Source organism: Phodopus roborovskii, unplaced genomic scaffold (assembly GCF_943737965.1).
Source record: "Phodopus roborovskii unplaced genomic scaffold, PHOROB, whole genome shotgun sequence".
Lineage (NCBI taxonomy): Eukaryota > Metazoa > Chordata > Mammalia > Rodentia > Cricetidae > Phodopus > Phodopus roborovskii.
The window spans coordinates 5,936,914-5,952,558 of NW_026126433.1; the positions used below are offsets into that span (position 1 = coordinate 5,936,914).

General features: G+C 39.7%; 1 protein-coding gene across 2 annotated transcripts in view; it reads right to left on the reverse strand.

Annotated features, from left to right (window-relative positions):
• Nucleotides 1–15,645, reverse strand: part of Pik3ca (phosphatidylinositol-4,5-bisphosphate 3-kinase catalytic subunit alpha) — a 70,686-nt gene that overhangs the window by 21,906 nt on the left and 33,135 nt on the right. For both annotated transcript variants that reach the window (XM_051185830.1, XM_051185831.1), the window contains exons 2-9: nucleotides 10,516–10,946; nucleotides 9,810–10,019; nucleotides 8,482–8,732; nucleotides 6,559–6,804; nucleotides 5,773–5,858; nucleotides 1,441–1,546; nucleotides 619–771; nucleotides 400–534 (exon numbers count right to left, since the gene is read on the reverse strand). In XM_051185830.1, coding sequence (XP_051041787.1) covers nucleotides 400–534; nucleotides 619–771; nucleotides 1,441–1,546; nucleotides 5,773–5,858; nucleotides 6,559–6,804; nucleotides 8,482–8,732; nucleotides 9,810–10,019; nucleotides 10,516–10,867 — 1,539 coding nt within the window. In that variant the 5' untranslated portion in view covers nucleotides 10,868–10,946. The remainder of the gene's footprint in view (nucleotides 1–399; nucleotides 535–618; nucleotides 772–1,440; nucleotides 1,547–5,772; nucleotides 5,859–6,558; nucleotides 6,805–8,481; nucleotides 8,733–9,809; nucleotides 10,020–10,515; nucleotides 10,947–15,645) is intronic.

Sequence of the window (15,645 nt, forward strand, 5' to 3'; positions counted from 1 at the left end):
TACTGTGATTGGTTGAATAGAGAGCTAAAAGGCCAATAGTTAGGCAGGATTTTCAGGGCAGAGAGAATGCTGGAAAGAAGAAGGCAGAGTTACAAGCCTGACACTGAGGAAGCATGACATGTAGGAGATAAGGTAACTATGAACCATGTGGCAGCTCATAAATAAATAGAAACGGGTTAATTTAAGTTGTAAGAGCCAGTTAAAAAATGAGCCCATGTTGTCAGTCAAGCTTTAATAATTAATAGTAAGTCTCTGTTGTTTTTGTGAGCGGGTGGCCCAAAGAACAACAGTAGTATTCACACCAAAATGACTGAGCTACATAGCCTTTGGGTATACAGAGCACGTGCTCATCTCTAGAGACTATGGCTGAGACAAAGAAACTGAGCATGTATGCCTTACCAGTCCTGTATGTGAGTAACTGAATCCAGCTTCTCGGGACACAGACCAATTGGCATGCTCTTCGATCACAGACATGTCTGGAAATTTCACCACACTGCTGAACCAATCAAACTCCAACTCTAAACATGGAGTTTCCTACAAGAAGGAACAAAGGTTACTGCATACATGTTATACTTAGCTGTCACAAACAAAACTAATTTTTGATAATAAAAAGCTTACTTTATTTGGATTTGACCCAGTAACACCAATAGGGTTCAGCAGATCTTCTAACCCATGTGGTACAGGCCAGAGATTCAAAGCCATTTTCCCAGATACTAGGGTGTCTGTGTAATCAAACAAGTTTATATTTCCCCAGGCCAATGGACAGTGCTCCTTAAAGAAACAAAGAAAATATTTACAATTCTGTGAATAAATAATACATTTCCAAAAACACTTCTTCCCTAGGAGGAGAATTCAATAGTTCTATCTATATTTAAAGGAATATAAAGTCTACCATACCATAGTCACACTGGCTTTTCATAGTATCAGGATTTTCTGTGCCTTTCCCACCAGTAATCTCAGTGTTTTCTCTGTTTTAAGGGGGACATGTAAACCAGCACAGGAGTGAGCACCCAGGTTAACAGAATACACTGATATAATCAGTATGTGCTCATTCATCAGCAATGTATTACTCTTATATTTTAGTTGTGAGCCTAGCCTTTAATGGCTGAGGCATCTCTACAGCCCAGCAGTGCATTACTCAAGCTCTTCCAATACATTCTTAAGTGATACACTAACTAATTATCTTAGGAGGTTTTAATCAATTAATACTTTATTTAAATAAAGAAAAAGTAGCATGTTGGCACATGCCTGCCATCTGCATTTGAGAGGCTGAGAAGGATAATTCTGTGTTCAAGAGAACACTGGGTTACACACATGGCAGGACTAATGTAAACTGAGAAAACAATGACCTGCCCATTTTGTAAGTAAGCTTGAATTAGAGCTATTAGGGAATTCTGGAGGTAGCCACGTCTAGAGAAATTATTATCTGAGATATTTTACCTCCTTAGCACCCTTTCGGCCTTTAACAGAGCAAATGGAAAGGCAAAGGCGAGCAGCACGAGGAAGATCAGGAATGTATATGTCATAATTCAGCCATTCATTCCACCTACAAAAAATTGGCAAAAGAAAGGTATATTCAAAGTGCACATGGCTCCACGATGCATCAACGTTAAAGACAAGAAAAATGACAATCAAATGAAGCCACAGTACAGAACTGTATTAAAATAGCCAAAAGAGTAGGGTGTGGTGGCTCATGCCTGTATTCCAGCACTCAGTAGGCAAAGACAGGCTGTGAGTTCGAAGCCAGCCTGACCTAAATATGGAGACCCTATCACAAAAAGCTGGGGTGTTTTGCGGGTGGTGTTTGAGTCATTATTACTGGCCATACAGAGTATGGAAAAAAAATTCAAACCTCAGGATGGAATTCTAAAAGACAAAGGGCAGGTGTTAAGGAATGCACTAACAGGAAACCTATGCATTAGCACTAAATACATCATTTGTTACAACCAAATTGGAAAGCCCCAGAAAATGAACAAATGCATACTCAGCTTCACCATGAACAAACACAGCAATGGGTTGTCCACAAACTATTAAATGAACTATTCATAATATCCTCCAACAGCAAACAACCCAAACCCAATAGTGAAATAAACTTGCAGAAGCCAGGAAACAGACTGGGAATAGGCATGAGGGACCATTTTTGTTATTTTTACTTTAGTGTCTGGATGTGTGCATGCATGCACGTGCAACAACTTTTCAGGAGTCAGTTCTTGCCTCCTCCTGTTTCTGCCACTATGATGTGCACCACAGGCTCTTGGCCTACAATCTCCTGCCACTCCCTCCCATCCCTCCATGAAAGTACTAGGATTACAGATGTGAACCACTACATATAGCTTCTGTTTTATTAAACCAGGCATGGTCTCATGTATTCCAGGTTGGCTTGGGGCTTGCTGTGTTCAATGATACCTTTAAACATCTGACCTGTTTCTACCTCCTGAGTGCTGGGATTGCAGGCTTGTACTACACCTAGTTTTTGTACTGCTAGGGATTGAACCCAGGGTTTCATGCATGCTAGGCAAATATCCTAACAACTAAGCTGCATCCCTAACCCCTGCACCCAGCTTTTTATGAGTTCCAGTACTTAAAATCAGTCAAGTTATCAGGATTTCACAGTTAGTGTTTTTACTCACTAAACTATCTTCCCAGCCCCAGAGAAGCTTTCTGTGGGCCGGTACATGTTCTAGTTTTGTGATCAAATAGATGAGTTATATACTTTAGGATCACCTTACTTTGTGTGTGGTGCATATGTGTTGTGCACATGCACACCCACTATGCTCATATGCTCATGAATCATGTGCATGTGGCAGACAAATGTTGAGGTCGGCTGTTTTCTTCACATATTTTTAGAGACAGGGTTTCTCGCTGACCCTGGAGCTCATTTTAGCTTTATGGCTGGACCAATGAGCCCCCAAGATCTACCTGTCTCTGTCTGACCTACTGCTGGGATTACAGACATGGGCTATCTCACTCAGGCTTTCATGTAAGTAGTGGAGATCTGAATTCAAGACACCACACTTAAAATGGCATGCACTTTACCCACTGAACCACCTCCCTGGCCCACATGATATGTGTGTATACTGATATGCATGTGTTTGTTATGAAAACAAAATAAAATTTGATGTATTAAAACTCTAACCAAACAGAAAAGGGAAATTAGCTAATTCTCATTAGCTAATGATTATAGTTATATTTATTTTTATATGTAATCAGTTTCATTCAGAACAACTCCCTAATCTAACTAAGTCAGCATATAAATAAAATGAAGGATATATACAGAGTTGGGAAATGATTCTGTCAGTAAAATGCTTCCCAGCAAGCACAGGGAATTGAGTTTAATTCCTAAAACTGGTATGACAAAAGTCAGGTGTGGTGGTGTGCACTTATGATCTCAGCACCAGGGAGGCAAAGACAGGTGGATCCCTGGGCCCTGTTGGTCAGCCTACCTAACTTACTTAAGAAGTTAGAGACCAATGAATGTCTCAAGGGAAAGGTGGAGGGCCTCTGGAGAATTAAACCCAGGGTTACAGCCTTTTGCCAGAGTGTGTGTCTGCTCCCCTCCCCCACACAAATTATTTTAAATTTTATCTCTTTATTTTTGGGGACACACTGCCTTAATAGTCTGAAATTTCTTACACTGCACATACATAAATAGGAAGTGGCCTCCACACTCTCTCAGAGAAAGAACTCTGTTCCCTAGGTCTAGTGGAACTAGCACACTCCGTTACCTGACATCCACTGCAACACATTCCAAGTTATTTACTTTATAAAGACTTATTTATGTGTATATGCTCATATTAGCATATTAGCATATGCATGTATGAAAGCATGTGGGGACCAAAAGTGAGTATTGTTGTCCATTAATCACTGTCCACTCCTTTGAAGCAGTGTATCTTCCTGAACCCAGAGCTCTTGTTTATTCAGCGAGGCTGGAAGTTCAGAAGCCCTAGTGCTCCTTGTCTCCACCTTTCCTGGAACTAGAATTACATACATGTGTGGGATGCCCAGCTTGCTACACAAGTGCTGAGATCTTAATAGATCTTAATTCCTGTCCTCATGATTGTAGAGCAAGACTTCTTAACTAGGTCTGAAGGGATGGCTCAACAGTAGATCACTACGGAGGACCCAGGGTTAATTCCCAGCTTAAAACTGAAACTGTAATTCCTGTGATCAAGTGCATTCTCTGGCCTCCATGGCCACTGGTCATGCACACTCATACATGTACGTTCGTGTGCACGCACACACACGCACACACATGCACACACACACACACACACACACGCACACACTTACTTCATTTTAAAGAGCTTAATCACTGAGATGTCTCTCTAGCCTCCTCCAAGTTATCTTTAAGAAATAGTTTTATAAGTGTGGTCCAATGTGTGCATGTGTGCTTGTGCATGCACAAGCCTGTGAGTCTGGGGTACATGCATGTGAGTGCAGGTGTCTGTAAAGGCCACAAGAGCCTCGCTGATGCTGGAGTTACAGGTGGTTATGAGCTGCCCAATGTGAATGCTGAAAACAGAATGAGTGTCTTCAGTAACAGCAGTACTGCTGAGCCATCTTTCCAGTCCCTAACCAGAAATGTAGTGAGGCAAAGATGAACATGAGAACTGTATAACTTTGTTTGCTTGTATAACAAACTTGTTTTTTTCAGTCAAGGTGGTTGCTTATACAGCCCAGGCTGGCTCTGAGCTACTATGTAGCTGGAAATGAAGTTGAACTCCTTATTATCCTTTTTCTAGCTCAGGAAAGCTGGAAAAACCTGCATGTATTACCACAGCTGGCTTCAACAGTTACTTTAATTTTCTAAAATATCAACATTGTAGCCAACTACTATGAAGTCTTCCTTCTTATTTTCTGCAGCTCTCCTGGAGGCTGGAATTCTTTGTATTGTTAAATTTGTATATTTTCTTCAACTTGTAAAAAGATTGTTTACAATGTCTTCAAAAACAAATGTTTTGGTTTTTTTTTTTTTTTTTTAATCTTCTACAATCAGCCCACCTATTAGTTTGGCAAACAAGAAGTATGAGTGGGGAATTTGTTAAAACTTCTTTTTTTGAACGACTCTTGTTATGTATATTACCTAACCTCAATAATGCCCTGACTGCCTTACTGTGGCTCCCTTTACTCTGAGAAACAACCGTTCATCCTTGAATTTGTCCCATGCTCTAGGAGAGTCATTAGCACTGGAGATGTAATAACAAGACAGCCCCCGACCCCAAACTGTCAGAACTCAGTCTTCCTTCCTTGTCAACTTATTCCTGAGGTCTCACTTGAGAGCACCATGCATTCTGTGAAGTCTACCTCCAATCATCCGTGTCAGCCGAATTCTCCTAGGACTCTACTGCATGAAATTAAGGGGTTGACTCTGATCCTAAAATATCTCTCTCAAGAAAGACAAAGAAACAGGAGGTGTGCAAGCTCTGGAACATGTTCCATTCCCTCAGCATATCTAAGCAAGAATTAGTCCAAGTTGCCTAGAAACCTGCTTTCTCACAGTAAACTGTCTTGTATGTGTTCTTGGGAGTCATAAAAAGGAGACTGCCTGCCTTAGCATTCAGGTCTTGCTTGACTCATTCAACAAGAACAAGACTTTGTTGACCATGTTCCCTTCACTCCTTGCAACAATGGCAGGAATGAAGCAGAAAAACCCTTAGGATAAAATCTGAAAGGGTCAGTCACAGAAAGTCTTATGTTCTTTACAAAAATAATGGAAATGCAGATTACTTCCATAATACTACTGACCTGAAACATGTCCAAACACCCTCTTACCTAGGATTGGAACAAGGTACTCTTTGAGTGTTCACATTGTCACATAAGGGTTCTCCTCCGTGGTAGATACCTGTTCGAACATAGATCTGAAAGGGAAATGAACACTATGTATATAGTGTATACACACAACACATACATATAGGTTTATAAACAGTCAACCGGACCAACCGAACAAAATAATTTAACTGATAAATGAGAGAATCAACAAAATAATTTAACTGATAAATGAGAGAATCATGAGATATTTTGTTCAGATGGTTTCTTTGTATAAATTTACAATTAACTGTTGCCTTTTCCTACTAGTGACAGGCCTCTGAACACTAGGAAGTTAGCACAGCCACAAGCCCATGGCACTATGTATAACACAGACACCTTCACTGTTTCAAGATCAGTTGGTGTCAGGCATGGCTTCAAATTCCTGCAACTAGAGAAACACTTCCCAAAGACATTCACGGCACTGTTAGGAAATGTCAAGACTTTCATATAATGGGATTAAATAAAGACTATATAAAGGTCCCACTTTAGGTCAGATCACTGTATTTAACTAAAGACTGTAAAACTTTTTCTTTAAAAAGCTACAATTATAGACAGAACTATAGCTGTGTGAAAGCTGAGGCAGGTGCAACTCAAAACAGAATTCATGACTCATTTATACTTTCTGAGATTTGTGTTTTTAGTCATCTGAAAAACTCCCACAGGTCAATAGTTTATATTGTGCTCAAATTAGGCAAAAAAGAAAAAAAAAAAGATGACTTACATAGAATAAACACCACCATTTGATCTTACCTTATCAATGTCTCGAATATTTACATTTACGTAAGTTGCACAAAGAATTTTGATTCTAAGTGCACTATTTATAACCCAGAGGGATTTTGTAGATGTCTCTCCATTCATATAGGGTGTGGCTGTGGAGATGCGCCTGGAGTATGACGGCATTGTGAAGCTATCCATTGGCAGCTGAGAGTAAAGGCTTTCCTTGGCCATCAACATCAAGTTGGGCATCCTCCCCAGCATTATACAGCTTCTTATGTACTGTAAGAGATCACAGAGTGAGGGAAGAAGCCATTTCCTCTAAAGTTCTTCATCCCAAAGATAACATGCAGGAATGTTATAAACATTTACACATTCATTTTAAAAGGTGATTTTTAAAATTAAACATAGACCACACTTGTTACCAGCTGTTTGTTTATTAAAGTAGAGTTAGTTTCATCAATGACTTCTGAATATATTTATAAAGTAAACAGTCAGGGTCAACTTCTGACACTGTCCTTTTACCCTTAACTGCAAAAACACTAAAAACAGGATCAGAAATGATCATTGTAAGGGAAGAGCAGCCCCCTCTGGTAAGCCTGACAGTCTACATCAGATGTCACAATGAAGCTATTTTAAAGAACCATAAACAAACTGGTATGGTCACTACAATGGTAATCCTAGCATGTGGGGAGTGGATGGAAGAAGATGAGGGTTTCAGGTCATTTTTAGCTACATGGCCAGTTTGATGCCAGCTTGGGCTATATGAGACCCTGTCTCGAACAAACAAAATTCCAAACAATAAAAATAGTAAGTAGACAAAACTCACAGTTATAGAAATATTTAAAAAAATGTTAAAATGCACTGTCCTGAGTTTTGAGATAGAAGGATGTATGTGCAGAGTTCAAGGTCAGGTAGCCTCCTCAATCACTTTCCACTTGATTATTATTATTATTATTATTATTATTTTAAGAGGGGTTGTCTCCTGAACATGGAGTTCACTAATGACCAGGCTGGCTGCTGCCACAGAACTTCAGGGATCTTCCTGCCTCTGCCTCCCTAGTGTTGAGGTTATCAGGCACAGGTTGCCAAGCTTGGCTCTTATGTAGGTGCTAGGGATCCAAGCACAGGTCATCCTCAGACTTGTACACTGTATCAACTGATCCACCTCCCCATGTCCAAGATGAAAGGATTTTTAAGATTACATATACTATTTATTCACGTGTAACAGAGCATGCATGAAGCTCAAAGGGAGTTAAAGTTGGTTCTCTCCTATCTTGCTGGCCCCTAGGATACAGATTTTTGTCCTACGCTACTTTATATACATCTTAACTCTTTAGTTTCCCACATATCAGTAACTGAAGGCCAGTGTCTGCACTTGCTACCACTGATTCTCAGAGATTTATTCAGTGGACAGAGAAAGAGGAAGGTCAGTAATGACTGTAATAAACCAGTATTCTACTTTAACATTATCCCCGTATCATTTCTGGAGGGTAGGAAAGTCATGAAATACTCCTGATTTTGTGGTTAGTATAACTGCTATATTTTAAGACTCTCAAATAATTACATGATTTAAACATAAACTTAAATAGAAGGGGGCTGGTTGAAAGCAAGTGGGAGTAGGAAAACACATTCATCCCAATGAGGGTAAGTATGATCAAAACATATAATATACATATATGTCATAAATGACCACTGGAGGACATAATTCAGTGGTAGAAGACTTGGCTGGCACTCATGATGTCCTAGGTTCAATCTCTGGTAGTGGCAAAAACAAAACAAAACAAAAAGATAAAACTCACAAAGGAAATTGTCATTTCAGTGAAACTCACTATTAATATTAAGCAAAATTAAAATATGGAATAAGCTTATAAGTTCTGTTTGCTAATATTAACTATTAATAATTAAAAGTATGCGCTAAGAACATATGCAGACCTGGAGTGGGCACACATGACTCACCTTGTACTGACTCAGAGGGTATTTTTCTAGGAAGTATTCATCACAGCCACACACTTTCAGAATATACTTGCCCTGGTATTCTAAAACACAGAGTTTCAGCTGCTCAGACGAGAGCAACATGCTCCGAGTCTTCTTCCTGATGGCTTCAGCAATGACTTGCTCTGGCACACAGTCGTGGTTGATCTTCAGGGTGTACTTCTGCTTGTCATTGTTTGGAGAGACAATTACCCAAATCACCACTATGATTTGTCCTGTAACAAGAAAACACTGCTGGATATATCAATGTGTCGATTTCATTTCTCTAAAGACAAGTTTCAACAAGTTTTCACCCTCTGTTCTTTCAACTACAACCAGATACGATGACTAGCTAGACTAACTAGAGGTGAAGATCTGGCAGAAACAAGGAGTGTTCACATCTGTCAGACTATTACACAACATCCTAGGCTCCTTCCTGACCAGATTAGTGGATTACCAGAACCCAAGGCTAAGCTCATCTCCACTTCAAACTGTAAGATGCACATCAGAGTGACTCAAGAGGCTTCAAAAGTTTAACAGTTCATAAACTATTCGAAGGAAAGAGAGCAGTCACTAGAATGGATCAGAGAGAAAAGGAAATTTTCAATCTTTCTCTATTAAGACCAACTAAGCCATGGACATCAAGAATCTGCCAGATGTGAACTTTGTCTGTTTCTGCCAGATCTTCACCACTAGTCAGTCAGGTTAACTAGACATCGTATCTTTACTTCTAGGGTTAACTAGATATGGTATCTTCAGCTCTAATCAGTCAAACTACACATCATCATATCTTCACCTCTAGTCAAGTCAGGTTAACTAGACACTGTTTCTGGTTATGGTTAGAGGAACAGAGCACAAACTTCTTGAAACTTGTCTTTAGAAAACTAAAAGACACAGTGATGCATAACAGTGTCTTCCTGTCACAGGACAGATCACTTAAAAAGTCTGTGTCTATGCTTGTTTTATGAACTCTTTTTTTTTCTTTGATGGTACTGGGGATCAAACCCATGGCCTTGTACATGTAAGGCCAATGCTCTATACATTTGTTTAAGAGAGAGAGAGGGAGAATGAGAATCAGCTCTAATTCTATTCACATTCTATGCACCAGTGAATTCTAAAACTCAGGTTTTTGGTTTTAGTGAGAAATGTTAGGCAAGGGATGAGTCAGTGTGTGTGTGCTTCCTGTCCACAAGGTGTCACTTAGTACTGGCCCTCATGGAGCAGCAGTCCTTGCCTTCAAGCTCATAATCCAGCCAGCAAAAAGTTAACTACGCAGAAGGAATCAGCACAGTGACAAAGGACTTTCTCCTTACCTTTATCTAACTTGTTGTAGATGTGCTTTGGCAATTCTGGGGAAGACTCTACGTTGGGAGGGTAGACATACATCGCTCTGCTATGAGGGGAGTTGAGATCCCGTAGATCCACGGCTTCTTTGCAAACATTCAGAATGTTCCTTCGGAAGTCCTGGACTTCTGGATCTTTAACCATATCAAATTCACACACTGGCATGCCAATAACAAAACCTAAAAAAAAAAATAAGGTATTTATAAAGAATGCAGGGCAAATGTGGTTCTTACAGAGAACTGATCACATTTGGAAAAGCTTAAGAGTCAAGAAGTTTCTATGAGTTAAAAAAAAAATCACTGATGAATTTGTTTTTAAGAGTTGATGAGGGCTCAAGAATTTTAAGTATATGTATTTTCCATAATATATTAATGTTATAATAGAATCATTATCACATTTTTTACAGAGTAATATAAAACTTGGCTATAACAAATCTAAGTGTTCCTCCTCACTGTATTTCTTAAGGAAAAATCATACAGAAGATCAAAGTGTTACAATATTCTATAGCTCACTGGTTAAAAAAAAAAACATTGTAGATATATTTTAAAGAAATCTCCTTAAAGATTACAAAGGTAATAATTCAAATAAAGTATGTTAATAATGAAACAAAGAGTAGATGTCAGTTATTTGCACTTTAGCAATGACAATGTCAATTAGCTGAAAATCATATCATACCAATTTCTCGATTGAGGATCTTTTCTTCACGGTTGCCTACTGGTTCAATTACTTTTAAAAAGGGTTGAAAGAGCCGAAGGTCACAAAGCCGTCTCGTTTCATCAAAAAATTCTTCCCTTTCTGCTTCTTGGGTAACACTTACGAAAATGTAAGAAGATTCATCTTGCAGAAGCTGATGCAGAGGATATTTTCTGGCTTCTTTAAACAGTTCGTGTTTTATGGTGATTAGTGTAGCCTCACGGAGGCATTCTAAAGTCACTATCATTCCATTTGGGAGTAAACATTCCACTAGGATTCGTGGGGGCATCAAGTGGATGCCCCACAGTTCACCCGACGATGGTCGTGGAGGCATTGCTCTGATAATCCTCTGCAAACTTTACATAGAAAATTGCTTTATGGAATCAGAGATATGGCTGACCCCAAACAGCGCCCTGAACAAGAGAAGAAAACCACCTGTTAGAGAGAAGCCACTCCTGAGCTACACTAATGGTTGCGCTGTGAAATGTAACTGCTTCCTTCGTGTTGTCTGAATGATCAGGGCAGTAATAACTGATGTGTTTTAATCTAGATGTGTTGTTCTAAGCTGTGCTGTAAAGAATTTATTACAGCAGACACTAGGACAACTTGCATGTAATTAGATTTAATGAAAATTTAGAAATATCGAATAGATTTTCTTAGCTGGGTCTCATAAAAACAGAGGTAACAGAAAGAATGAAAAAGAAGCTGTAACTCAACCAAAAAGTCCCACTTCACCAGGGTTGGAGCTGCAGGCCTGCAATCTCAGCTACTCTGGCAGAGGCAGGAGGACTGCAGTTCAAGGCTTACCTGTGAAGTTCAGCAAGACTGACTCAATAAATCACACCAAAAGACTAGGAATATGTAGAGCCCTTGCATGGCACGCACAGAGACTGGGTTCTGTCACATTTACCATTTTCCATCATTTTATGATGCAACAGACTTGTGATAGAATTTTAGGTAATGGGTCACTGCTTATTTTAAATGTAAGAATAGCCCGGAAAAATCCAAATACTCTTCCAGCATATTTAATAATATGAAGTTAAATGGCTCAGCAATTAAGGGCACATGCTCTTCTTGCAGAGGACCCTATTCAGGTTCAGTTTCCAGCCCAGAGAGGCTCATATCCATCTATAATTCCAGTTCCAGGGGATCCGACTACCTCCTCTGGCCTCCATGGCCACCAGTTACACACATGGTGCACAGAACTATATAAATGAGTGGGGAAAGGCCCAGACATCCTGCTGATGTGGTCACTCTATCATGTGGCATATGGTAGCAGTCCAAAGTGGCTATAATTGACAGTGCTTTTTCACCAAGGGTGTTGGTCCTGTACCAGGTCCATGTTGGGTACTGGGTAGGTGTCGTAGTTACTGTTCTACTTCTGTGAAGAGACACCATGACCACACCAACTCTTATAAAGGAAAACATTTCATTGGGGCTAGCTTACAATTCAGAGCTTTAGTCCATTATCCTCATGGCAGGAAGCATGGGCACATGCAGGCAGACCTGGTGCTGGACAAGGAACTAAGAGTTCTACATCCAGATTGGCAGGCAGCAGAGAGAATGAGTGGCACTGGGCCTAGCTTAACATCTGAAACCTTGAAGACCATCCCCAGTGAATCACTTCCTCCAACAAGGCCACACCTCCTAACAGTGCCACTCTCTCTGAGCCTGTGGGGTCATTTTCATTCAAACTAGCACAGTGGATCAGGAAGAGTAAGACAGAGATGAGCTCAGGGGTATGCAGATCATGTGGTTTGTGCAAAGGTAATTACATTCAGACTTCCAGAGAAGAAAAGCTGTGCTGGATAGTTTCTACAAACACAGTGCACCCAGCTGACTCAGTGGAGGTAGGGAAGGGAGACAGTCTACAGAACACAGCACAGAAACAGGAGGGAGATGGCATAACACAGTCTAGAAACTTGTCACCCCTGACTGCTCAGGTTCAGACGCACCAACATCTAACCATCTTAAGCCCCTTTACTTAGTATCCCTACCCGCCTTCATTCCCACCCACGGTACCCTGGGCACAGACTTTACAGAGACCAAATGGCTTCCAATTCTGCTTGTATCCTCTAACTACTGTATTTCTCATGCTTTTACTTAAATGTGTGCAGGTGCACATGCACCTGTATGTGGAGAGCTGAGGTTGGCATTGATGTTGCCTTTAATTGTTCTCCACTTTATTTTATAAGAGTGTTTCACACTGACCTAGAGCTCACCAAGTAGGGCTGGCCATCAAACCCCAGGGATTCGCTTGTCATTTCCTCCTCTCCAGAACATACCAGTATGTGTGTTGTTTATTGTGGGTGTAGTGCTGAAACTCAGGTCCTCATTTTGTGGGATAAGCACTCTTACACACTTAAGTATTTACCCACTCCCCTGTATTTCCTGTGCTTAAGGGGAAAAAAAAAAAAAAAAAAAGCAATCATGACCTAGTAAAAAGACCAGATGAATCAAATCCAAGTAACTGAAGTTACTTAAATAAAGGTTCTAAGTATATATTTAACTCCTCCTCAAAAAGGAAATACCAAATGAATGAGTACTGACTTTCTGCAAGCATAAAAAAGTTCAAATACAATCAAAACAAAACCACAAGCCACACTAAAACAGCAGCTCTGTTTATGGTTCTTTGCTGAATGGTGTGCTACAAAGCCTACATCACAGAACCAGCAGAACACCTATTTTATACAACAACCTAGAATTTCATGTTTTCTAGGACTAAAAGAGAAAGCTAACAGGACAGGCAGGTTATTAATTTTATGGCTTACTGTACAATGGTATGTATGGTTAAATGTCACAAACTTTTCACAATTTAACTCTGTTCATGGACAAGAAATTCTATCACAGCCATAAACTCCTTCAGGATTCTGGTTAAGCAGGGACTGACTTACATACAGAAATAACTGCACAGTAGCCAGGACATACATACACCTTTCTATTTGTTTGATGTTTTCTGCCTTCTTGTGGTAAACTCATTCTGAAAAGGACTGCTAACCCACAGCTCACACGTGGAAGTGCAGAGAAGACAAGGGTGATCCTGGCAATAATCCTTTGGGGTGTAGGTATGACCACTCTACTTATAAGTAAACCAAAGATCAGATATATGACCATTATGAAACAGACTTTCACTTAAGGAGGCTGCTGGAGATGAAATCCATGGCCTACACAAGCAAACATTCTTTGCTTTTTGACACAAAGTTCTCATTACATACCCCAGGCTGGCCATTAACTTGCTATGCAGATTGAACTGACCTAGAATTTATAGTTCTCTTCCCTCAGCCTCCTAAGTATTTGGATTATGGGTATAGGCTACTACAGATGGTGATATGTCACTGAAAAGTCTATTTGTTCAGAATGTTGGGAATATATATTCATTTTTATACCATGAAGAAGTGTCTTGTTTTTCTAAGGCAATCTCATTAGCCTAGGCTGGCCTTAACTCCTCCTCCTACCTCTATGTCTCACATGCCTATATTAAGTTCATGCTATTATTCCCACCTGAAAAACAAAGACAAAAAAGCACAAGAAAATTGGCTTTCCTTAGCCCAGTTTTCTACTTAGTAAATAAACTGTTAATTAAGGTAGTCTTATTTTCTTAGAAGCATGTATATGTGATTTTCTCCCTCTTTGTTGACAAGTCACATTCCTCATTATCAAGCTGAATCACTGTGCCACCCTGCAGCACACAGCAGGCCAAGTTCCTGATGCTCTTGAGGACTGAGGAAGACTGTTTCCAACACATGATAGATGGTCACTTCTTGGCTAAGGCCAACTGCTGGGTCACTGTAGCATCTTCTACACTACCACTCATGATACCATTTTACAATAGCAAAACCATTCCCCAGGTATAGACTGGGAGTCTACATAACAAGTGAACAATACAGAGACTGTATGACTTTGGAAATGTATGTTTAAAACATATTGTTGATGTTTTAAAATAAAAAAATCATGAACAGTAAGTAAGTTATCTGGATACATCTATCTGTAAGCTTAGGTGCATCAATGATGACTGAATCAGCAGCATAAGCATCCAACAGCCACAACTGCAGAAGCAAGCACCGTGTATTTTTTGGACCTCCTTTCACACATACTGAAGCTGCTGAAGGTTTTTGAATAACCAGTATGCATTTCTGACTCTTATGTATTGACACAGACAAGCTTATATCTTTATTCTTATATCAATGGGGAAACAGTGTTTAGTTTTATATATTGATTACATCTCTTTATCTGGTTACTACTAGAAACCAGAAATATACTCTCTTTAAATTACCAAATGAACCTTTATTCTGACTTAGAACAAAACTAAAGACTCCCTTGGAAGTTTGCTATAGAAACAGTACAATTAAACATGGCTTCGTAATCAATGGGTTGATTATACTATTTGAAGCTGACTATAAATGCTTTGAGCTATTCATCCCATTTTTTTTTATTGTTACTATGGCCTTTTATAGGTATTTACACTGTAGCTTTACATACTCTCATTAAAATAATTTATAACCATGCCTAATTTCTCACTAGATTATTAATTTTTCCAGGATTTTGGAGATAAGGACACAGAAAACAGAAAAAAATAATTAATAAGTTAAAAATTGTAGAAATTATTCCAGAGAAAACATCAAGGGCCTGAAGAAGACACAGCAGTAGGGATGGTCAGGAAGAGGCTGAAGACACCTAAGGAATAGAGTGCTCTGAGAGGCCAGCTGCATGGGGATGAGAAGTATAATTATAAACACATCTCACAGAGTGGTGATTCTTGGGAAGCAAGTGTCCTTCAGCACCATGTTCTGAGCCCCAATGCAGGCCTCTAAGATTTCCTTTCTGTAAGAGCCACTGAGCTAGAGCTGGAGCAAGTCCAGAGAGACAGCTGTGACACACACTAGCTCTGGAAGGATGCTCCATCTACTTCCTTCAGAATACTGTCCTTCACTGACCTTTCAAGCCGACCATGAGAACACAGACTATCAATGAGACAAAGAGAGCTGGATAGATCAAGTTCTCACGACAGTATGTAGGGACTATAAACTCTTAGGAAGGGTTACAATTTGTCTTCATATTAAATTCACATTCACAGAACTACATAAGGCATTATGAAAATATATTTCTGAGAAG